General features: G+C 42.7%; 1 protein-coding gene across 1 annotated transcript; it reads right to left on the minus strand.

The window, feature by feature from the left end:
- LOC134351024 (E3 ubiquitin-protein ligase MARCHF5-like) lies at positions 1 to 25221 on the minus strand. Its single transcript, XM_063057003.1, has 6 exons — positions 25091 to 25221; positions 19837 to 20039; positions 15304 to 15434; positions 9596 to 9779; positions 8188 to 8354; positions 1 to 1557 (listed from the first exon to the last, which is right to left on the minus strand). The coding sequence occupies exons 1-6, from the start codon at positions 25123 to 25125 to the stop codon at positions 1399 to 1401; spliced, it is 879 nt and encodes a 292-aa protein (XP_062913073.1). The 5' UTR covers positions 25126 to 25221; the 3' UTR covers positions 1 to 1398.
- Between the last annotated feature and the right edge of the window lie 1023 nt (positions 25222 to 26244).

Raw genomic sequence — 26244 nt, forward strand, 5'->3', positions numbered from 1 at the left:
CCTTTCCCTGCCCCCTTCCCACGCTCAGGCCAATAATAGAGACCCATATCAGAATCAGGTTTATCATCACTCGCATACATCATGAAATTTGTTTTTGTGGCAGCAGTACAGTGCAATACATAAAATTACTACAGTTCTGTGCAAAAGTCTTAGGCACACATATATAGCTAGGGTGCATAAGACTTTTGCACAGGACTACAGGACTTCTCCAGACAGGAAACACATGTACCGTGATGCCTCTGCCCCACCCAGCAACACTCAAAACAGTACAGCTTCTTGCAGTAGTTGCCAGGGAAAATAAATGGTAAAGAGCTTTAAGTCACATGCAGTTAGAAATGGCCCCATTGACTTTATGACTGACTGACATTTACTCAAAGGACAAACAGACACAATTTATAAGGTGCCATTTTTATTAAATTAAATTTCTTCAGAATCCTTATTTTTCTCCAACTTATTTAATCCAAACAGCTTTATACAAATAAAAAATAAACAAATTTTATAGCAATTGTCATGATTGCTATGGCAACACAGAAAGAAAACTTAATTTAAAAATAAATTTTCTTCAGATAAATTGTTATGAAGATACCGCAAATCTGTTCATCTACAATATCCTACTTTTCAAATATGTATAAAATCAACACTTATTTAGATGCACAATTTGATTGAATGGTTGAAAGACTAAGCCCAATCTTTGACCAGTTCCCATTGTAGCTTATGCAATGAGCACAAATAAATGTTTTCTGTGATCAAGTTTGTAAAGCTCCAGTTAATCATCAGTATTTAACTATGCTCTTGTTTCATGAAGATATCACAAGAAAGAAATGTCATAATTCAGTGTCTGAACTCCCAACACAACCTGGCAGCCAGCGTGAACCACAGGGGATATCACCAGCTCTTTCCTCCAGGGGCTTCACAGGGTGGCTTTGAACAAGTGTCCATTTGTGGCTGGATTGAGATTGAGCCCATGGCCTCAGAATGACAAAATTAAACCTGTTACAGTACAGCTTTACAATCAGGTTTGATGTACAGAGCTCAGGCACGAAGGGTCAGCCCCCATGAGAAAGCTGTCCAAATCGGCACATATGAGAGCATGGCTGTGAGCTTTAGCAGACGCCAGTAAATTATTTAGTGGTAACAGCCATAAGTATTCCTCCCAGCTACTAAATCATAATAATAAAAGCAATTAAAGGAGAAACAGACAGTTAAAAATTAGGGCAAATATCTGTGGTGACCGGATTGGAAAACTCAGCCGGGCTGCATTATAAACCTCAGCAAATGTGGCTGCAGCACCACATCCACTTCAAGTGGGATTATGTTAAACGCTAATTCCAGCAATCTGGGGAGTTGCAATTTAACTGGGTCTGTACCTGCCCAGATCAAGGCTGATCATTCCCTGCTTTAGTCACTACTCGAGTCCTCGTAGGCCTCTTGTGGATCTTCCTGCTCCTCTTCCCTCTCAGGATAGTTGAGAATCCGCCGGTTCGCTTGGATGAGATACTGCTGTTGTCGGAAGTAAACCTTTAAAGCCCCTTTGATAGCAACAAAGGCAATTCCTCCCTACAATATGAAAGAGTGAGAGAGAGAGAGTGTGGGGAGGGAGAGTAATTAGAACAAATTAGGCCAATGATGCACTGAAAAATGATACTGGATAGTAAAGGTTGCTTCCTACAAGTTACACCCGAGTTTTTTTCATGTTGCCAACTCCCTAACCCCTTAATATCCATTAGGATCTTAGGACTTTACAGCACAAGTTGTGGTTCGGTCTGACGCTCCTGTGCCAACATTCTGAAAGAGGCAGCAAAAGTCCCAGTCTGTCTGGTCAATCCATTTATTTTTTTTAAATATAAAAAAAAGTTCAACTTTATTCACCCAAAACACTCCACTCCAAAATTTTAATAACCACTTATTCTGTATCCTAGGTCCCAATGCACGTCTTCCTTCACCCTCCCACTGATGGCCTTTGGGAAACAACTTCCTGAAGAGTAGAAAATGCAACACCCCTCAGCCCTGCCCCACAGAAGTCTAAACTGGTAAAGACTTCTATTTGATGAACTAATGTTTAGCTGTCACTGGTCATGGTAAACTTTTAAAGAAAGATGCAATGTTCAAACTTTATATTTACAACTGCAGAAGCCATTGCTTCAGGATTTATGGGCTTTCCATGACTGTGTAATCCCCTGGTTAAGATTTCTACTGCTATGCTGTAGGCATTACATTTTAACAGTTTCTGCAAAAAGCACTATGCCCTGCTGGTACAATGTTTTGGTTTTGGCTAGAGATAAGAAGCCCTGTTGTTCAACTTAGGAATGTTGAACAAATCCAATCAGGATGGTGGAAGTGGGAGAAAGTTCTAGGGAGAGCATGGTGGAGAGAGATTTTTGGCGGGAGCTATAGAGAGGATAGGGAAGAAGATGCCCGAGAATGCCATGGGAAGGAGCATCCCAGTTGCAAGAATGCTTTGTGCAGATGAATGGCTGCAAGGAGGAAGGGCCAATACTCCCGAGAGAGCCCGTGAGTGAAGTTTGGAAATGTGGTGTGTGTTTTCACACAGACCGTGGGTCCAGTACGTGAGTAAAAGACAACTCCAGTATGAGCTCCAACTTTATGTGCACATTGGACTGGTTTCACTGTAATGGGTTCTTTTATTTTTTTTTCTTTTTCCTATTAACTGTTCGATAAAGCTGAAATCTGTAAATATATTTTCTTTATAATTTTAAGCGGTGTACGATCTGGTATTTCTTGCCAACCGATGATGGTGTATGGGCAGTATTTACACAGCATTCACAAAAATTGAGGTTTCTTGAATTAGAACATTCCTGTTTGGTTGAATCCCAAATCATAGCAACCCTAGACATATTGTTTGTGAAAGGTAGTCTTCTCACCACTAAGTCACGTGGCTGTTAGCAGAGCAGGGTAACGAGTCAAGATTGCATATGAGCCCAGTGAGGGGAGGCTACATTTATGGGGACAATCGTCTGGGGATTTTCAAATGTTGTATGACTGCTGTTTTAGAATTGATAAATGGTTTGTGTGTTCAAGCCTGTGTTTAAGTTAGTGTCGGGGAAAGTGACTAAGGTATTGACGAAGGGTCTCAGCCCGAAACGTCGACTGTACCTCTTCCTAGAGATGCTGCCTGGCCTGCTGCGTTCACCAGCAACTTTGATGTGTGTTGCTTAAGGTACTTTAACATGGATGCCTCAGAGATTAAGGTTTGGTGCAATTCAAAGAGATTATCCACAAATAATGCTTGTGTTTTGAGCGAGGTGGATGTCCAAATTCCCAATGAATGGTCACTCAGAGTGTTGAGTTCCACAACGTTCTGGGGAAAGTTATGATAATTGACGACGCTTTGAACAATCGACTGATAAGGGTGTTGTGTTAATCCAGTCTAACAGTGACGTGACTGGAGTCGTGCTGCCTGATAGGTTGGGAGACCCTGGAGAGGCGGGGCCATGGGCAGTCCATATTTTTAGAGAAAGAGGACATGTAGCTGAGGGCGAAGACTTTAAAGATAAGTTGTTCTTGTTTCTGCAAAGTGAGGGAATAGAGTTTCTGATGTTAAAAGTCTAATGGGTCCTTCAGCAGTTGATTTAGATACTGAGCTCATTTTGGCTATTACAGCATGGCTATTTGGCTATTCTGCTATTAAATGCAGAAGTGTATATGCGGAAAGCCAAAGTTTTCATAGACTGGGGGTGTTCTCTGGAGTCAACCCCACATCTGATGGGGAAGGCTTGGACTGAGCAGACATCTCAGTTACTGAATGAATGGCAGTACTCAGATAATATAAAAAACGGAGACTGGTGCTTCAAAGCTCCAACAGCTGATACAGTGATAAAGGCGGAAAACCCATTAGGCATGTCAGCTAATTACCTGCAAGCTCTGAAAGATACTTTTGGCACTGCTGAAAATCCACCTGATCTTAGGATGAAGTTTAGGCACACATTCCAGGAGGAAGGAGAAAAGCTGTCTGTCTACCTTTTCATCTTGGAGAAACTGCTGCCTTGTTTGTGCCAGAAAGGGGGAATTCAACTGAGAGAAATCGCTTGAGGATGGAGCAAGTTGTGAAGAGCGCACTGTCACATGACATAATTGCTCGATGTATTCAAATGACCCACAAGTTGCGCCCTCCTCCATCTTTTACCAAGTTACTCAGAGAAGTTATAGAAGAGGAAAACACCATTGGAGAAGCAGGACATTTCCAAAAGCCGAGTAGCGTCTTCAGTAGCCTCTCCTGCTAAAGTGATCCCAGATGCCACAGAGGAATAAGGTGGAAAACCTTTAAGCTGAGCTGATTCGGCGGATGTCTGCTAATGTTTCAGCTGAACGTGATACATCCATTGGGAAACCCGACCCACCTGTAGGACTTACAACACAGAGGCGTGCTGCTGAAAAGTGTTTCTTGATTAGAGGCAATTGGTATTTTCTGTTACAACTGTGGAGAAGATGGACATTTCAAATGAGATTGTGAGGGACAGGATAATCTCCGGAGTAAATCAGCAATTGATCAAACAGAGAAGAAAAGGGGCCAATCTATGAGAGAACCCAGTACAGAGACAGGCTGGTATTTTGGAGAGGATACATCCCCATCAGTGTATCAAGAGGAATATTAAAGTGCAAAACACTGGCTCTGAAGGTTTAGTGGGAGCAAGCTCTGATGTATCAATCCAAGTGGATTGAAGGTATTTATGCCAGAGCTGTAGTTGATACAGGTTGTATAGATCTGTATTTATAGATCCTTTTACAACCTGTATTTGATGCATTTACCGTTGATGCCACTCAGTGCTCTTAAGATTTGGGGGCTTAGTATTTGGGTACCCATACAATGGTTATTTGTTGTTGAAACTAAAATTTTCGGAAGTAGATTTCGGAGTAACTGAGATTATTGACACACCAATGTTGGTCTGCCTGGATCTGGTTGAAAAGGCTGGAGCTTCCATTCTTGTGGGAGCAAATACTTCCATTATGAGAAGGCTCATGGGAGCAGGCAAGGACAGAAATGGAAAGATCTCTTTGAAAGCCTTGTCCATTCACCCTCTGTTCAGAGCTGCTTTTGAAAAAGTGCAAGTTCCTCCAAAGCAGGATGATGAGCAGAAGCGAGGAACTATGCAGTACACCCAGTCTAAACCTGTTATGTTATGTCCTGGAGGAGTAGCTAGAGAGACAGGAGCCCCCAAATTAGCTGGGATGCCCAAAGCCTCGGCCATCCAGCTGGATGCTCCTGATGATTAGGAAGAAGAGTTACGCTTACCTGCAGGAGTGTTGGTGAGACCTGATCTGCAGAAATCTTTGGCTGTCTACGCAAACAGGATGACCTCAGGAAGAGATTTTGTCCTCAGATGTGGGATGCTGATTGCCCCTCTTTCTTCTGGATTGAGGAAGTTGACTTCAAAGTCATGCAACTTTGGTGACTCACCGATGCACAAGGAATGGAAAAAAGGAATAACTGAGAAGATAATGGAACATGAGGTGCCTTTTCTACTGACGAGTCTCATGCTGGTTGCTCCAAAAGTAATTGCCACACTATTAGAGTGCCTGAGGACATCCGTTCCTGAGAGAGCACTCGCTGGTTAGCACCAGTGGACATTGAAGAGGTTCAGCAGCCCCTACTTAAATGACGTTCAGTCATGGAGCAGCAGGACCTGAGCTGCTGGAAGGTACATGTGATAGACAGGAAGGGCCAGAAGGAGTGGTTGAAGCTGGAGAAGCTGAAGGTGAGATAAGGAGGTCACAGAGAGTCAGGAAACCCCTAGCTAGGCTGGCAGAGGATGCAGTTGGGAAACAGAGCGTTTTGTCCATTCCTATGGTGAGATACGCTACTTCCATTTACAAATCACCAAATTCATTTGAGTACTGTTACTAATAATGGTTCAATAAGTCCAAGTCATGAGGACATGACTAATGTAGGTATTGTTTGTGAAAGGTGGCTTTTTCACCGCCAAGTCATGTGGCTGTAAGTAGAGTCGGTTAATGAGCCGTTTGCATACGAGCCCGTGGAGATTGCCTAATTAATGGAGTTTACTGAGATTCATTTCAGATTACTTCTCCAAGGATCGTCATCTTGTTGCGTTGTGAGTTCCCGAGATCCCGAGAGGGATGCTACCTGGAGCTTAGCTCCTGGCAGGGTCACCCATGGTGGTAAGGTAAGGGGGAGGTTCCCAGACCGGGAGCAATCCAACCAAGACCTCAGCGGTGGAGCTGACGGAAGATGATGACACATCACAACGGCAGTGAAGGCAAAGGAAGGCTGCAGCAGTGAGGGGTTCTCTGTCTTTACGTTCAATGCCACTGGACCCTGATCCCGATCTGTCAAGGACTGTGTGGTGGCTGCCAGTGGATCAGCCTCCTCATGTTAAGTAAAGTCACGCACAGGCATTCTCCATTCAGAGAATACTATGACTTAATTTTTGGCTTTGCTTGGACCATTTGTTTCTAGACTTCATTAAAGCCTTGGTTCAAACTTGGATAAAAGAGCTGAATTTCCAAGATCAGATGAGTGTTCTTGACAGCATTTGACTGACTATGGCATTCCAGAAGCTCTTTTTAAAGACATTTGAATTTTGAGATAAACTCCATTTGTTGGAGTTTTTCCCACACAGATGAAGATTCTCAAGGAGATTAATCATCCCGGCCCAGGATATTGCTGTATGAGTTCTTCAGAGCAGGATCATAATCCAGGCAATCTTCCTCTGCTTCATATAGACTTTACTATCATTTGAAGAATGAAGGGGGAATCTCATTGGAAAGGAAGGGAGAAGATACCAGAATAAGAAGGTGGAGGGATGGGATGGAGTATAAGCAGAGAGGTGATAGGGGAAGGTAGGTGGGGGGGGGTGGAGGTCAGGGGGATGAAGTGAGAAGCTGGGAGGTGATAGCTGAAGGAGGAGAGTGGATCATGGGAGAAAGGGAAGGAGAAGGGGCACCAGAGGGAGGTAATAGGCATACGAGGAGAAAAAGAGTAAGTGTTTGGCCTTACTTCATTGTTGAAACTCCTTATACAACAGCTTCACTACTGCACCAGGTCAAGAATGTGGTTTCCCTGCAAGAGCATCTTGAGATGGTAAATAAATCGTAGCCTTGTCAGTAATATTTAGTAATTCCCATAAGCAGATACAATTCTTGTTCATTTTTGACCAATGTGCACTGCTTTTCTCCCAACACCACGTGGTTGCCATTTTCCAGCTTAATAGACTTCTTAAAACTTGCCTTTTAGTATTCATCACAAATTCCATATTTTAGCCACTGATCCCGTCTGAGTTTACTCCTTGGTCTAAACTTTTCGAAAGACTACAGACACCTGAAGTACGTGGCAGATGAGTGATATGAAGAGAGGGTGGGAAGCTGATTTTGAGGCCACAATCGATTCAGTCATGATCTAATAACACTGGCTTAGGAGAACACCAGTCAACTTGAGTGGTAGTACTACTGCCGTTTCAGATGCATCTTGAGTGAGGTTTCAAATCTTTAGGCGCAACCACTGTCAGTAATAAGTCTAGGAAAAAAACACACCTATTTTACCTTCTTTGTCCTTCAGTTTCCTGCAATATTTAATAGGATACTCTTTCCACAAGACCAGCCAGCCCCTGATACTGTGTTGTGTGACCACTGCTGACAAGGTTGGAGAGTGCATTAGCAGGAAATTCAACCACTGGAGAGCAGAGCCCACCCAATTTCTTCCTAAAATTTGTAAAAAAAAACACCAAGAGTCCAGAATTCTTGGATTCATTCAGGCCTAATCATATATTTAGCAACAGCTTAAGAGCGCTCTAAGGAATGGATTACTCTGCACGAATTCAAGTAGCAGAGTTATGTATATAGCTGATCTATTTTTATTGATGTTGATCAAGAAAGGAATGTTAGGCAGCAACTGTGAGTGCTCTCTGGTCTCCTTCCAATAGCACCAATCGGTTTTGGACATTGACAATAGAAAACTCATGATGACAGGGTTGTAAGACACACAAAACTTGGTATTGGGCTAAATTAGGTGTGAAAGTTGTACAGCTAGGCTTCCCTGACCCATGCTAGGAAGGAGGATGCACTCTGATCACAACAGAGCTTCAGAACCGGTTTCACCTTATGTCAAAGTTACAGATGGATGGGCAGAGCAAATGAAGAACCTTAGAGCAGGTGGAACCAAACCCCTGTGTCAGGGAGGAGGAGAAGCAACAGAGGAGATTGCACTCTCACCAAAATAGTTCGCTGCAGACTGGAGTTCACGCTGCTGAATATCAACTTGCCGACTAAGCTGGATATTGTTGGGAAGACAAGTGCGCCGCATAGGATGCGAGAGACAGATGCATGATCACTTCGGTAGTTGGTCTCTGCGGGTATACGAGGAATGGGACATCCACAACCTGAAAAATACACAGGTATGAAAAGCCACAGTGAGAGACAGATAGACAACTCTCAACAGTTTGCTAGAAAGAATCTTATACAATCTAGTTTGAAAATTTAATCCATCCAGTCATCTAATGGCATCAACCTTCAAAACTGAACACTAAAACCTCAAGCTGTGCTATATAAAGACACAGGGTGGACTGTCTCAGTGATACAGTCAGTGGATAGCCAACAGCTAGTAGATGAAGAAATCAATGAAGATTCAATACCAGATATAAATGATTAAACAGAGAATCTGGGGAAGTACAGTATGCAGTGGAGAAGGAAACAATGCACTGAACTGAATGGCCTGTCTTTGCGCATTTTAACATAGAAGTTTAACCTCCTCCAGCTATATCTCTACAGGACTGCTGCTCGTCTCAGTTTGTTTAAAACACTTGTGGCTGTGCTTTCTGCTACCTTGTGCCAGGTTTTGGAACTTTCCTCACTTTCTTGCAAATAAACCTGGTATGTTGTTAGCATGTCACATGGTGTCCTACTAATGAAAGTTGCTGTTGTTGAATTGGGCAACACACACAAAATGCTGAGTTCCTGCAGCATTTTGTGTGTGTTGCTTGGATTTCCACCATTTGCCGATTTTCTCCTGTTTGTTGTTGAATTAGGACTTGGATTGACTGTCCCTCAGCTCAGGGTTGGAGTTAGATTCATAATAAGCAGTGATGTTAATCCATACAACTAAACCAAACTTGAGTCCAGGTCCTAGGTTTGATCAACTGCACCGACCATTCATACCCTCCCACTGGTGAACAGTCATGGAAATGAACCTTCACAGGGAAGGCCATTCATTCACTTCATCTTTGGAATAATTATCCACTCCTCTACTTTTTCCCCAATTGTCTTCCAAAATTTCCAAGCATGCACTTATACAATTGTCTTTCCATTGCCAATAGTAAACAGCTCCCGTCACTTTCAGATAATGCATAACTTGGTGAGTTTCAAATAATAGATATGTATTTCCCATAAATCTGGGACTACTAGTTTCTTGCTGTGTTGATCAACCCCATTTTTGTCCACTCTCTGCTATAATGAAAACAACTCCAATTAACTTTTGCTCCCAATACTTGATTACTGTCAGTATGTGAATGTACATTGACAACTGAGAATTAGATTACAGCCAGACTTTTAACTTAATTCATTAAGGGCCCTGTAATAATGTCAGTCTGAACTGGGATCAGGTGGATGGAGGCTGGTGTTTCACCTGGGAAAATGCTGCTGAGAACCTGAAGCTTGCTGGAGTATTTGCGCCACATCCGAAGCACAAAGTCCTCCCATCGGATCATCTTGGCCAAAATGAGCATCACTGGAATGGTGGGGAGCCCCATCAGCAGGAAGAGAGGGTCCGCCCGCTCCATTAGGTCCAGACCTTTCTTGTGCCCAACGACCTACGGAAAGATCAGGGCAAACAGAGTTACTAAACAGTGCTCTTCAATACCGTTTGTCAATAGTCAGAGAGAACAGCACAAATTATAGAAGTTACTTTAGCTTTCCATCTCATCCATACTTTCAAAAATCTTGTCAGTGCTACATAATGCAGTAATAACCCTTGTGATCCAGATTAAGTACATATCTGTCCCTACCATTGAGCACATCTACAAGGAGTGCTGCTACAAGAAAGCAGCATCCATCATCAGGCCATGCTGTCTCTTTGCTGCTGCCATTGGGGATGAGGGAGAGGAGTTCTAGGTCCCACGCAACCAGATTCAAAAACAGTTATTCACCTTCAACCATCAGGCTCCTGAACCACCATGTATAATTTCACACATCTCAATGCTAAACTGATTCCACAACCCATGGACTTACTTTTATGGACTCTACAACTCAATATTATTCAGTTAATGTATTTATTTTTGTATTTGCAAAGTTTGTCTTCTCTTGTGCACTGATTATCAATCTTTGTGTGTAGTTTTTTTATTGATTCTGTTGTATCTTTTTCTTATCCCTGCAAGATAATGATTCTCAAGGCAGTACAAGGTAATATATACTGTATGTACCTTGATAATAAATTTACTTTGAACTTTATCAGTTCCATTTACTGGTACGGTCCATCACCTTCCATATATTGGGAATTCAAGTACTTACCACTCTCTCCACCATCACCTCCCCCCCACCCCGAGGTACTGTGTTTGCATATTCCAACCACCTTCTTCATCAAGTTCTGTAAATAAATTGCAGTGATTTTTGCAACAATTTGTACAAAATTTTGACAAAAATCAGTGCACTGTGTACAGCATTTCTACCTTTGCACAAAAGCAGGCCCTTTGGCCCACACAGTTCAGGCCGACTACACTGGACAACAATTTTTCCAAAAGTGTTGCTTCCTCAGAATTTTTTTCTGTTTATGACCTGCTGTGGACCTGTTGTGCCGTAGGCAAATTGGAGTGGATTTTTGTCACTTCTCAGGCAGGAATTGATATGTTTCATCACCAACCTCTCAAAGCACTTCATCACAATGGATGTAGTGCTTCGAGACTGTAGTCATTGAGGCAGACTACCATGTTCTTCCTAGGCACCGGCATAATTGAAACCTACTTGAATCAGGCGGGTACCTCAGACTACCGAAGCGAGAGTTTAAAGATAGTGGTGAGCACTCCAGCCAGTTGAGCAGACAGGTTTTTAGTACTCAGCCAGAAACCCCATCTTGCCCAGATGGTCTCACATTGGCTTCAGAGACTGTAATCACAGGGTCATTTGGGCTCCGGGAGTTTATGAAGGTTCCTCCATGTTCTGATGGTCAAAGCGAGCATAGAAGGCATTGAGCTCATCTTGGACCCAAGTCTTGTTGTCACCTATGTTACTTGGTTTCACTTTGTAAGAGGTAATAGTATTCAAGCCCTACCACAGCTGTCGAGCATCCTTCAGTGATCCAAGTTCGATCTGGAATTGCCACTTCACACGTGAAAAGGCTTTCCAGAGATCATGCCTGAACCTCTTGTACCTTACTTGATCACCAGACCTGAATGCCTCTGATCAGGGCCGCAGCAGATTGCAAATCTCATCGTTCATCCAGGGCTTCTAGTTGAGGAAGACTCGGAATGATTTTGTGGGTGGACACACACCTACAACTGCTTTTACAAAATCTGTTTCAACCGTGGTATATTCAATCAGGTTTTGAACATGGCCCAGTCCACCGACTTGAAGCAATCCCATAGCTGCTCCTCTACTTCCCACAAGCACCTCTTTGTTGTCCTTATCTCTGGAGCCTTGCTCTTTAGCCTCTGCATGCTTGAGAGTTATGTCCGCCGAGTCCTTTGGAAGTTTGAGAAATCGCTAGTGCCTTTACACGGTTCAAAAGTATGCTGCTTAAAGGAAAATTACAGGCTGTAGATTGCAGTGAGAGAAACCAGGAGTATACTTACGTAGATTTGTAAGCAGTTCGCAACACATCAAGATGGTTCACTATCGCCATCTAGTATACGTTATACAATATCACCTGAAGATCTAAGTAAGGATCTTTTTTAAGTTAAAAATAATTGCATTTAATGTTACTAATCCATTTAGATCATTACTTAAGATTTGCTTTTACTTAAAAATGTATAAATATCTCATGAATGAAGGACATGGCTTTACAGAGGCAAAAGGGATGGAAAGCTACATCTGTAATGCCACCACTAATGTCACAGAATTTCCTTTGAAGGTATTCAAGCTCTTTCTTTGCAGTGGATAGCAGGTAATAGAAAGGAGGAACCTGCTGGGGATCCCCGCAGCTGCTTTTGTAGCCGGGAAGGTCTGCCATGAACTTTGAAATAGGCTGACAAGAGGAAGCTCTGAAGAAACGGTCTTCAAGAGGAGGAACTTTTGCATCCTGACAGCAGTGAAAGTGGGAAGGCTGCAGCAGGTTGGACAGATTCTGGTGTGGACTCCTCCTGCCATTGGGCTCTGGATTTGCTTGTCAACATTCTGTGGTGGCCGTAGTGAAACTGACATGCCCACATCAAAATATTTAAAAAAATCACAGGCTGCAATCAAAGGAATAACACCCTGAAAACCTTGCAAATCCAACGATAGTGACATGGACAGAAGCAGGGAATCCAGCAAATTCACTTATTTAGCTGTATTATGTACAAATGCTCTCAAAACTGTGGAGATGCTATTCAATTTCAGGATAAATGTGTCTCTTCTCCATCAATTAATCACCAATAATTCTATACTTAGCACCGTTTCAACATTCAGGATCCTAGGCATCATTATTTTGCAGGATCTCATGTATATATTATCAAGGTTCAAGATTCATCTGTTTCCAGGCAGCCATAAAGCAAAAAAAAACCCCAAAAGAATCCAATTTTTATATCCATATAACAATTACAGCACGGAAACAGGCCATCTCGGCCCTTCTAGTCCATCAAATACCCAGAAGGAGAAAAAAAACAAATTCTGGAAGAAAATAAAATTGAGCAAGTAGCATTTAGAACTGAATTTTTGTGAAGGACATGAAGCCAGGCATCACTACAGCTGGAACAGGCCACAGTGTCAGTTCTTTGCAGAGTTGAGTAAACATCACGGGACCACAGACGTGAAGCCAGGCATCACTGCAGCTAGAGCAGGCCGCAGCCTCAGCTCAGTGCAGAGCTGAGTAAACGGCTCGGTGCAGTGAGCAGAACGAGCCCATTCTTCACCTCCAATCCTGACACCCTGTCCTTTTCAATCCGGTCCAGCACTTAAATCGTCCAAACATCGGGACGGTCCTCGCTCTCGGGCCAACTCTGGGGCCTGGAACCCGCCACCTTGATCCAGGCAGTACCCAACCTTTCCTTGCGACAGTTGACAAAATTCCATCTTCTCCTAAACATACTAGTGCAGTACTACCCTGCCATCATAGAGAGCATCCTCACTCATATCAGCCATTACTATCAGGTTCGGTGCAACAACCTCTCGCAATATGCAAAAACTACAGCAAACTGTCAGGTAAGCCAACTTCATTGGCTGCAGTCTACCATCAATGCAGGACTTGTATGTGTCCAGACAAAAAAAAAGTGAGTGGGGAAAAAAAAATCACTGCAGCCACTACCTACCTGGCTAATTGCTTTAACCGAGAGCTCCCTTTTAGGAAGCACTACTGGGCAATTTAAACAAAACAAAACTTCACATTATCTTAAAAGTTTCTTCCCCCAGGAAGTTAATCTGATCAACCATTTTAGTTTACTCCTTTATCAATGACCTCAATCGCTGTACTGTAGTAAACACTTTAAACCAATTTTTATAATGCTGTTTACACTGTAAATACATGCTGGTATATATGTATTTGTGCACAGTTTATTCCATATCCATACTTCTAACTTTATTTTTATATAATTATTATTTAATTGCTGAGTGTTGTTTTTTGCTGCATGTTGCATCCTGACCAACACACCACAGCAAATTCTTAATACATGTAAATGTTTATGGTGAGTAAAGTTGATCCTTGATTTATTGCAGTATTTATTATTCCCACACAGCTTGTTTACTCTATCAATGTCAAGCAAGCAAGAAATTGCATCGCAACCTGGTGTCTATGACAATAAACTAACCCGAATCTGAAGAGACCTGCTTCTGCTTCAGGGTAGCTACAATTAGACGGCTGTCTGGCACCTGTCCTGAGAAGGTCATGGATGTCGCCTTGACCAACCTTTCCCATATTACAATCTTTCTTACGTTACAACACCAAGCACATTAGCACATAGCACTAAGTACTTAATTGACAGTGGTGTTGTGGTAAAATTTTGTGAAATATTAGATGAAAGTCTGAACAACTCCAAGTGACACTTCAGCTCTTTGAGAGCTCACAGTTTACAGATAGCAGCTGGAGTCTTCCTTGGCCTCAAGGCACAAGTGGCATCGGGTTGTTTGAATGAAAGAAACCATGCTGAGTTAGTGGCATGAGAAGAAAAGACCAAAGGGTTTATCTGTCTCTGCCTGTCTCTCAATGCTTGTGGATTGAACCCCTATTTATTGAGGTACATTTCCCTCACTTCTTGGGACTTCACCTAGAGTGAGGAATCGCGATGGAATGATGCCTAGGACGGACTCAGGGTGATTTCACAAGTTGGAATTCAGAGTTCTCCTGACAACAGCAGCCATCAAGTGCCCCCACAACAGTGCCAATCAAGTGGGGCTGAGAATCGTGAGCCCTGAAATCTTTGTAACTTGCTACATAGTACTTTGTGTGGTTTATTTGTGCTTTCTATTCTATGATAATAAATTAGGCTTTAGCTTACTGTTGGGCTTGTATGCTTATTACCATATCTCCGGGACACTTGAATTGGTTTGGGCCTTTTGGGTCTGATCAACCCAGCCCATTACATAGTTAAGACATTTGTAATCGTTATGAGTTTGTGAAAGACATAATCGAAATACTATTCCCAATTATACAGTACAGCAGGGACCATAAATACTGCAATCTACAGCAAATCAATTGACGAATCTTAAGAGTGAGGTCAACTAAAGATTCCAGCTACAATCAGATAATTCAGTTCAGACCTCTTTGTGCACATAATGAGTGTCTTTAGTCAATTAAGTTATAGGAAGGGCAGCCAACTTAAAAGTTATCCCGTGAAAGCCTTTGAGGCGGTTCATTCATAAAATGTGGGCTGTAATTACAGAAAGATTGACTTTATTTGTCATATGTACATTGAAATATCGAAACGCACAGTGAAATGCGTCATTTGCATCAGTCCGAGGATGCGCCGGGGGCAGCCTGCAAGTGTCGCCATGCTTCTGGCGCCAACATAGCGCGGGCACAACTTACTATCCCCAACCAGTCCGTCTTTGGAGGTGTGGAGGGAGACCAGGGCACCCGGAGTCATAGGAAAAACATATAAAATCCTCACAGATGGTGGCAGGAATTGAACCGCAATCTCACAGCTGGCAGTGCAAAGCATTGCACTAACTGCTATGCTACCGTGCCACTTACAGACTGGCATGAGGACCAACCTGCATCACAGTCACTGCTCCGTATGTCACCGCCGACCAGTACACAGTTCCCACCACGATGCTGGCCGCTGCAAAAGGGCTGGCTTTGGACAGAATGCGGTCGATTTGGTGTAAGGAATAAACAACAGGACCTGAAGAACAGAGTTATACAAATGTCAGGACAAGCCGTCACTGAAAATAATACAATACAAGCCATATGTTCCTGTGACAGCTTTATAGTTATTTTCATAACTTCTCAAGCTTATGCATAACTTGGCTCTAACTTGCTTAAGTAACAGAATGTTTCTGATTTGCTTGCCCTTACAAAGCTTGTTGGAAGTATACGGTTAGCACTGCAGATACTGCTGCTCACTCACAGATCCAGGAAATTTGCTGTCCCTATGAAATTTGCACATTCTAACGAAGACTGTGTGAGTTTCTCCTGGGTGCTCTGGTTTCCTCTCGTATCTCAAAGAAAGTTAGTTGGTCAGTGTGACTTGGCCCTGTATACACTGGTGACAGGAGGAGGTGAAGTGCATGCAGCACAAGTGAGAGTTAGTGCATGGACCACCGGGAAGTAGTAGGTTTGTGAACCTGCACTGACTCAGTAGGTCAAATGGCCTGTTGTGTTGTGAGAAACATAAATATGTGAATTTGCACATTTTTCTCTAGCCAAACTCAACTCACAAGGTCAAGTCTCATCCCAGACTGAGACCTGTACTCCCAACAGTTTGAATGCAAAATGGATCTGGACACAGAACATTTTGGTTTCAATGAACTACAGCAAAGTTCAGGGAAAATTTATTATCATATATATGTATATGTCAGCAAATACAACTCTGAGATAAATTGCAGGCACACTCAATAACTCTATAGAATAATAACCATCACACAATCAATGAAAGAACACACCAGCTTGGGTATTCGACCAGAGTGCAAGAGACATCAAACCGGGCAAAGACATAAAGGAGGGAGATGAAGAGTCCTTGAAAGTGAGTTCATTGGTTGAACATTGAAACATTTCAATGATGGGGTGAGTGAAGTTATCCCCTTTGGTTCAAGAACCTGATGATTTTGGGGAAGTAACTGTTCCTGAGCCCTGAGGCTCCTGTACCTACTTCCAGTGAGAAGAGAGCATGTCTTGGGTGGTTGGGGTGGGAGTGGGGGGGGTCCCTGATGATGGATGCTGCTTTTCTGCAACAGTGTTTCATGTAGATGTGTTCAATGGTGAGGATGGAATGAACAGTGAGAACAAGCAATCCTACAGTGAAAGATCCCCACATACAAATACGAGGCAGTTCAATTGGAGAGTAAGGAAACCAGTGTTGCCATTCGCCCTTAAGTCAACAACCATAGCGTGGGTGCAAAAGCTATGAGTCTGCCACAGGGAATTGCCCTTCCCTGTACCAATGCTGAATTAGATGAATGTGCACACACATTTGCAGAGTGATCCACTCCTTTTGGTCTGTCCATGTGTGGGTTCTGCAGCTGCTCTGGCTTCGCACTTGCTCCAACAGGAGCACAGCACTGAGCCACATGCTAGGTAAATGCTGCTCTTCTAGCAGCGACAGGATGGTATGGTCAAAGGCTATGGGAGAATGGGATTGAGAGGGAAAAATAAATCAGCCACGATTGACTGGTGGAGTGGACTGAACGGCCTAATTTTGCTCCCATGTATTGTAGATTGAAGAAAATTGAGTGAACCTCTCAGGATTCATTAATCCATTCTCAAAATCATGTTATCACCAAAGGGGCCAATATTTATTGTCCACCTGTAAATGAAAACTCTTGGAGTAGGCAAGTGAGTTACTACAGGGCATTTTGTAGATTGCGATGGAGGGAAGAAGAGGTTGATGGGATGTCAGTCAAATGGGATTCTTTATCCTGGTCATTGTAGCTGGGATGACTGATCTCCAGCAACCAAAGTCTATAAGGAACAACTCCATTCATGATGTGTTTTTCTTTTGTTGGCTGCTTGCTTTAGTTTTACCATAGGATGCCCTGATACCACACTCAAATACTGCTTTTAACAGAAATCATGTTCAACCCTAAGGATGAGGTGAATAGGAAAAGGTACTTGAACACATTATTTGGAATCACAATCATCCAGAGATAGGAACCAGTGGAACAACAAAGAGTCTGCTGGAGGAAATCAGCAGATCTTAACTCAACCACCCCAACCCCCCTAAATCAAGATGTAGTTCGATCTCCTGACTTCCTCCAGCAGATTGCTTGTTGGTTGGGTTGAGTTGTTCTCTGATCTTGGCAATCCACTTGCAAACATTTTATCACCACACAAGGAGATATAATCTGTGTGCTGTTTATTTGGTGTATCCTCCAAATGCTTCACCTTTATATACCTATCAATTAGCTGATTGGTCATCATGACGGAAACTAAATTTGTGATGTATGGAGGGGGTTTCATCGCTGCTTGGTTGTGTGGAGAACTTTGCGTATTGTGGTCTGAAATTTTGCCCACATTGGCTTATAAATAGGATTGAGGTCTACATATCTGTCAATAGAATTGTTTGCAGAAAACTATGCTTCAACAAATTCTCTTGCAAGTCTCTTTCACTCATGCCCAGTCAAATTTGTGCTTCTTGTTCCTTGTTGCTCCAGATTCCAGAATCTGCAGTTTCTTGTGTCTCCAAGAGAACCTCTTGGATAAGCCTCAATAAATCTAAATCCTAGGAAAAGTAGTGGATATGCCCAGTCCATCCTTGGTAGAGCTTTCTCAAACATTGAGCACATCTACATGAAACACTGTAGCAAGAAAGCAGCATCAATCATCAGGGACCCCCATCACCCAAGACATGCTCTTTTCTCACTCCTGCTATCAGGAAGAAGGTACCAGAGCCTCTGAACTCGCACCACCAGGTTTAGGAACAGTTACTACCTGTCAACCATCAGGCTCTTGAACAAAGGGGATAACTTCACTCAACTCCACTTGCTCCATCATTGAAATGTATCCCACAACCAATGAACTCACTTTCAAGAACTTATCATCTCATGTTCTTTATATTTATTATCTATTTATTAGTGTTGGCGCGTGGCCAAGTGGTTAAGGTGTCGGTCTAGTGATCTGAAGGCCGCTAGTTCGAGCCTCAGCTGAGGTAGTGTGTTGTGTCCTTGGGCAAGGCACTTAACCACACATTGCTCTGCGACGACACCGGTGCCAAGCTGTATCGGCCCTAGTGCCCTTCCCTTGGACAACATCGGTGTCGTGGAGAGGGGAGACTTGCAGCATGGGCAGCTGCCGGTCTTCCATACAACCTTGCCCAGGCCTGCCGCCTGGAAACCTTCCAAGGCGCAAATCCATGGTCTCATGAGACTAACGGATGTCTATAATTTTTTTGTATTATTTCTTTACTTTTGCAGTTTGTTGTTTTTTGTACTCTAGCTGAATGTCCTAGTTGGGTGGTCTTCCATTGATTCTGTTATAGCTATTCTATAGATTTGTTGAGTATGCCCCCAAGAAAATGAATCTCAAAGTATTTTACAGTGACGTATATGCACTTTGATAATAACATTTACTTTGAATTTTTACATCTTGTGTACCCACCACCTAACCATCAACTGTAAAAAAAACAGAAGTATGGTAATATCAAAACAGCAAGATACTCCCAACTGCCAATTGTACATGGGTAACCAAGAGATTGAACAAAAGACCAGTTTTAATTACCTTGGTAGCTTTATATCACAAGATGCTAGAAGTAGAAATAAAAAGAAGAATTGCCATTGCCAAAACCAACTTCCAAAAAATGAAACCCATTTTTACCACCGACAAGGCTTAGGCTACTAAAATGTTACATCTGGTCAGTCTTGCTGTATGCTTCCAAAACATGGACTATAACACCAGAACTCCAAAGAAACTTAGAAGCAACAGAAATGTGGTTTCTTAGAAGAATGCTGAAAATATCATATAGAGATCAGGTAACTAATGAGACAGTACTCCAAAGTGCACACCCAAAAAGATCTTTAATGAGAACATTAAATGAGAGGTAACTTAAATTCCTCGGTCATGTCATCAGAAAGGGAGAAATAGAATGCCTCACATTTCAAGGCTGTATGCCTGGGAAATGCGGAAGAGGAACGCAAAGAAGAAAATATATGGACACAGTGAAAGAACTAACAGATCTAAGTGTGCGAGATATCATTGATGCTGCGAGGGATCGCTCGATGTGGAGAGTCATGATCGCCCAAGTGTGTAACGGGGAGGGCACATGAAGAAGAAGTAGTACCCACCACAGCAGTTTCACATCATTTCACTGAGTACCAACTCACAACGGTAAAGCACAAGGACCTGTATGGGTGTGCTTGATTGGTATTTGCTGCTATTGTAACTCCAGGCTTGATTTAGGACACATTATTGAAATGGCTCACGGGCTTGGGTTGACACTGGAATTGCCATTTGGCTAGTATCTGATTGGAAATAACACCTGCAGATCCTTGATTGGTCATTTAAAAAAAACAGAAGAAAAGCACAGCATAAGTGGAAGGAAAAGGTTTCCCTTGTAGATTTTGAAGGCAGTAACACTTAGTTTAGTTGCTTACCTAACTTTGGGAAGACAATCAAGTACTCTGTGTTGCATTGTGGACACGCCACCCGGCCTGTGCTGTTCCCTTTCTGTTTCTCATCAAGCCATCGCTGTAGACATGCCTGATGGATCCACTTTGTTGATCCTTTGCACCGACATGGGCTTACCCATTCTGCAGAGCGATCATCAAGGTCAGTGGCGAAGCACACCCAGCAGTTCCTGGGCAAAACAAATGGGGAGAAGTCATGAAATTAATTAACTGGGTTCCTCGTGATAACTTAAACAGCCTCAGGGAGGAAAGCTAATGGGGAATATGTTGAGGTTGTCAGCTCTGGTACTTTCAAAGATTTTATTGATCAATTTCCCTAACTCTGACATCTGAAAGATTGGATTGCTGCTACATCCATCTCCTCAATGCTCTTGGTAACTTGAGTCTGACAATGTTGGCAGATACCTCTGAAAATTCAAACAGATTTATTTTGAGATACACCATGATAACAAACCACTTCGGCCCAATGAGTCCATGCTGCCCAATTACATCCATGTGACCAATTAACCTCGTGACCAGTATGTCCTTGGGATGCAGAATGAATCTGAAGAAAACCCACATGATTACAGGGAGAACATACTATCTCCTTACAGGCAGAAGCTGAACTGAACTCGGGTGGCTGGTGCTGCAATAGTGTTGAGGTAACAGCTATTATGCTACCCTTTGCTGGGACAAAATTCACACAGATGCTCTGTAAGTTTCTAAGGACAGAAAACCCAAACACCCAAAACTAATGTGGGGAGGGCAGTGTCTCTGAGTAGATATGGTATTGGTGGGGGGGGGAGCTACTGCACAGGATCGAAATAAGCTGCAGAGATTTGTAAACCTAGTCTGCTCCATCACAGGTACTAGCCTCGGTAGTATCCATCAAAAAGACAGCACCCATCCTTAAGGTCACCCAGGTCATGCCTTGTTCTCAGTGTTACCATCAGGAAGCAGAAACAGAAGCCTGAAGGCACACAATCAGCGACTCAGGGGAACAGCTTCCTCCACCCTACCATTCAATTCCTGCCACAAAGGCAAAAAATGTCACGACATATGCTAGTGATATTAAACCTGATTCTGATAAATATGTCAACTATCAATCGATCAAGTATACAGCTGAAGTCAGAAGTTTACATACACCTTAGCCAAACACATTAAACTCAATTTTTCACAATTCCTGATATTTAATCCTAGAAAACATTCCCTGTCCTAGGTCAGTTAGGATCACTACTTTAAGAATGTGAAATGTTAGAATAATAGTAGAGAGAATGATTTATTTCAGCTTTTATTTCTTTCATCACTTTCCCAGTGGGTCAGAAGTTTACATACACTTTGTTAGTATTTGGTAGTGTTGCCTTTAAATTGTTTAACTTGGGTCAAATGTTTTGGGTAGCCTTTCACAAGCTTCTCACAGTAAGTTGCTGGAATCTTGTTCTATTCCTCCAGACAGAACTGGTGTAACTGAGTCAGGTTTGTAGGCCTTCTTGCCCACACACGCTTTTTCAGTTCTGCTCACAAATTTTCTATCAGACTGAGGTCAGAAAATGATGTCAAGTCTGGTTCATCCTTGGGAGCAATTTCCAAACGCGTGAAGGTACCATATTCATATTATTATTATTCTGACATTTCACATTCTTAAAATAGTGATCCTAACTGACCTAAGACAGGGAATGCTTTCTAGGATTAAATGTCAGGAATTGTGAAAAACTGAGCTGAAATGTATTTGGCTAAGGTGTATGTAAACTTCTGACTTCAACTGTACCTGTGACCATGTTTGATGAGCTAAGTGATATCAGTCTGGTCTGAAAGATTGTTTCAATTCAGTCTGGTGCAAATAACTTAGCCAGTACTGTCTGGCTTGATGCAGGCCAATTACTGCACTGTCTTACATTTGGATGACGCAGTTGAAAATATATCATGGTCATTTTACTTGCAAACCATATCTCTTGAGCAGCTGTGGGTCAGCAGCCTGTGCTCGGTACAGTGCTGTTTGTTAGCAAAGCTGCCTTTTTAATTACAAACTGATTACTGCTTGCAATTTGCATTAAGAACTGAAGACTGATTCTTACTTGAATTAGTGGCTGCTATTTACAAATAATTTCATAACTCCAGAATAATCCTTAACAGGATGGCTGCCGTATCCACCTCCACAGTGCTCTTAGCAACCTACGTTAGTTAGAAAACCAACTCCACAGTCATGGAGTCATACAAGATGGAAACTGGACCCAAGTCTGTGCCAACCATCAGAATCAGAATCAGGTTCATTGCCTGACCTCAGGGGTTGGGAAGATGTTGGAGTCAATTATTAAGGATGAGGTCTCAGGCTACTTGGAGGTATATAACAAAAATAGGCTGTAGTCAGCATGGTTTCCTCAAGGGACAATCTTGCCCGACAAATCTGTTGGAACTATTTGAAGAGATAAGCAGGTTAGACAAAGGAGAATTGGTCGATGTTGTGGACTTGGATATTCAAAGGCCTTTGACATGGTGTCACACATGAATCTGCTTAACAAGTTATCAGCACATCAGCACTTGTTTGTGGTTTTTGTATTGCTATATTTACGCTCTATTCTTGGTTGGTGCGGCTATAACGAAACCAGATTTCCCTCGGGATTAATAAAGTATATCTATCTATTACAGGAAAGATTCTAACATGGACAAAGCAGTGGCTGATTGGCAGGAGGCAAAGGGTGGGAATAAAGGGAGCATTTTCTGACTGGCTGCCATTGACTAGTGGTGTTCCACAGGGGTCTGTGTTGGGACCAATTCTTTTTACGTTATATGTCAATGACTTAGATAAGGGAATTGATTTACAAGAGAAAATCTGCAGATGTTGGAAATCCGAGCAACACACACAAAATGCTGACAACCTCAGCAGGCCAAGCAGCATCTATGGAAAAGAGTACAGTCGAGGTTTCGGCCCAAAACATTGACTGTACTTTTTTCCATAGATGCTGCGTGGCCCGCTGAGTTCCTCCAGTATTTTGTGAGGGAATTGATGGCTTTGTTGCAAAGTTTGTAAATGATATAAAGATAGGTAAAGGGGCAGGTAATTTTGAGGAAGTAGAGAGACTACAGAAGAAATCAGGCAAATTAGGAGAATGGGCAAAGAAGTGGCAAATGGAATACAGTGTTAGGATGTGTATGGTCATACACTTTGGTAGAATAAATAAAAGAGTAGGCTATTTTCTAAATAGAGAGAAAATGCAAAAAGAAAGAGGTTCAAAGTGACTTGGGAGTCCTTGTTCGGGATTCCCTAAAGGTTAATTTGCAGGTTGAGTCTGTGGTGAGGAAGGCAAATGTGATGTTAGCAATCATTTCAAGAGGACTAGAATATAAAAACAAAGATGTAATGTTGAAACTTTATAAAGCACTCATGAGGCCTCACTTGGAGTATTGTGAAGAGTTTTGGGTCCCTTATCTTAGAAAAGATGTGCTGAAACTGGAGAGGGTTCAAAGGAGGTTCATGAAAATGATTCCAGGATTGAACAGCTTGTCATATAAAAAACATTTAATGGCTTTGGGCTTATATTCACTGGAATTCAGAAAAATGAGTGGACCTATTTGAAACCTGTCGAATGGTGAAAGGCTTTGATAGAATGGAAGTGGAGAGGATGTTTCCTATGTTGGGAGAGACCAAGACCAGAGGACACAATCTCAGAATAGAGAGGCAACCTTTTGGAACAGAGATAAGGAGAATTTTCTTTAGCCAGAGAGTGGTAAATCTGTGGAATTCATTGCCACAGGCAGCTGTGGAGGCCAAGTCTTTATGAATATTTAAAGCAGAGGTCGACAGAATCTCGATTGATCAGGGCATGAAGGGATTTGGGGAGAAGGCAGAAGATTGGAGCTGAGAGGAAAAATGGATCAGCCATGATGAAATGGCAGAGCAGACTCGATGGGCCAAATAGCCTAATTCTGCTCCTATATCTTATGGTCTAACATATGTAACTAAATTTGTTGCTTTGCGGCTGCAGTACAGTGCAAAACAAAAACTTTTAATATAAATATTAATAAAAAGCAAAAAAGAGGAACATTGAGGTAGTTTTCATGGATCGTTCAGAAACCTGATTGCAGAGGGGGAGAAGTTGTTGAACGTGCATATTGAGTCTCCTGTCCCTCCTTCCTAATGTCAGTAATGAGAAGATGGTATATCCAGGATGGTGAGGATGCTGCTTTTTTGAGGCAGTGCGTTTTGAAGATGTCCTCGATGGTGGAGAAAGCTTGTGCCCGCGATGGAGCTGGATGACTCTACAACTCGCTACCGCCTCTTTTGATCCTGCACGTCAGTGCTTCCACACCAGGCAGGGAAAACATCCAGTCAAAATGCTCTCCACAGTACATCTGAAGAAATTTGCTAGCCTTTGGTGACAAACCAAATCGGATCAATCTCCTAATAAAGTGCAGCCACTGGTGTGCCTTCCTCATGATTTTTATCAATACTTTGGGGCCAGGATCGATCCTCTGAGATGTTGATGCCTATACATTTAGACACATCCTTTATTAATCCCACATTTTATTTTCCCCTGTGTTTTTGCTAATTGGCCCCAGATTCTGCCCATTGCCTACACACTAGTGACAATTTACAGTGGCCAAGAAACTCACATCCTTTTGGCATCTGCAAGCATAAGACAAAGGAGCAGAGTCTGCTTTACATTTCATCGTGGCGAATTTATTGTCCCTCCCAACTCTATTTGCTTGCCTTGTAACCTTTGACACCTGTAACGACCCAAACCAAGGCAGCAGTAAGCCACCTGGCCTTTCACCTTTCTCACATCACCCGCCTTGATTATACATTATTATACATTCCAGGGTGAGGGTGTTCTTGAGATTGCCGATTATTTTTTTCAAAACAGTGGATAAACCTGAGAACGGAAAGACCAGTGGGTAAAACTGGGGCAAAAGGGGGAAGAGTGGGCAGTATGAGGAAGGGCGCAATGAGGAGGGGAATGTATGTGAGCAGGCAGATGATTGAGGGTGCCTGCGGGGTGTGGGGGCAAGGGTGGAGAGGGAGAAGGCCGTAGGGTGAGAGTGGGCAGTGACAGCGAGGGAAAGGGTAGGGTGGGGATAGAGGGTGGGGGGGGCAGGGAATACAGGGGAGGATCAGGGAGGGGAAGAGAGAGTGCCGGTGAAGGTTGAGAGAAACAGCAACGAGTCCATGATTATATATCCGCGACCTAGCCCGTCTCCTTCCCCCACCCCTCTCGCTCCAAAGTTATCCCTTTCTCCGACTCACCGCTCCAGCCCCGAGAGCCCACCTCCCGCTGCCATATCTAAAGCAGCTGCTGCGGAACCAGCTTCTGGAGTAAAGAAAATCTAGACCCAGGCTTTAGGCCTCATAGTGCGGAACTCCAACCTACCATCTGATTGGACAATCGCTGGGAGCGAGCGACCAACCAATCACGAAACAGAAGCTTTTCAATCCTGTTCGTCTAATGGTTAATGTATCTGTCAATCATTGAAGAGACCAAACTGCGCATCCTGTCGATTACTGGTCAACTTTTACAGGGTTATGCAGAAATCTCTTTGATTATTGGTGAATGCTTCTGCCAATCATACGATGAACTTCATAAACACAAGTCATTGTGTGATGTTGGGAGTATCAATAAATGCACAAAATGCTAGACTCGCTCAGCAAGTCAGGCAGTATCTTTTAGAGGAGACAGTCTACATTTCGAGCCGAGACTCTTCATAAGGACTGCCCTTCCATAGACGCGCAGTGCAGTGTTTACTGACTGGTGCATCACAGCCTGGTATGGAAACACCAATGCCCTTGAATGGAAAGTTTCGACAAAAATTAGTGGATTCAGCCCAGTCCATCCCATTGCGCATTTACAAGGAGCGCTGTTGCGGCACCACCAGGTTCGGGAACGGTTATTACCTCTTAAATATCGGGCCCTTGAACCAAAGGGGATAACTTCACTTGTAAGAGAAAATCTGCAGATGTTGGAAATCAAAGTAACACGCACAAAATGCTGGAGGAACTCAGCAGACCAGGCAGCATCTATGGAAAAGAGTAAATAGTCAATGTTTGGGGCCGAAACCTTTCATCAGGACTCATTATTATTATTATTATTTATTTTTTGTATATGCAGTTTGTTGTATTTTGCACACTGGTTCAACGCCCAAGTTGGTGCGGTCTTTCATTGATTTTATTACGGATTTATTTTGTATGTCTGCAAGAAAATGAATCTCAGGATTGTATATGATGACATACAAGTTCAAAATTAAAAGTAAGTTTACTATCAAAGTTCATATAGGTCACCATATACAACATGAGATTCATTTTATGTACTCTGATAATACATTTGCTTTGAACTTTGCGCTAACTTCCTCCTCTTATCTTCGAAGACGAACTCTTTATCTCATAATAACAAGCAACACACATCA

This window comes from Mobula hypostoma, chromosome 8 (assembly GCF_963921235.1).
Source record: "Mobula hypostoma chromosome 8, sMobHyp1.1, whole genome shotgun sequence".
NCBI classification, from domain to species: Eukaryota; Metazoa; Chordata; class Chondrichthyes; order Myliobatiformes; family Myliobatidae; genus Mobula; species Mobula hypostoma.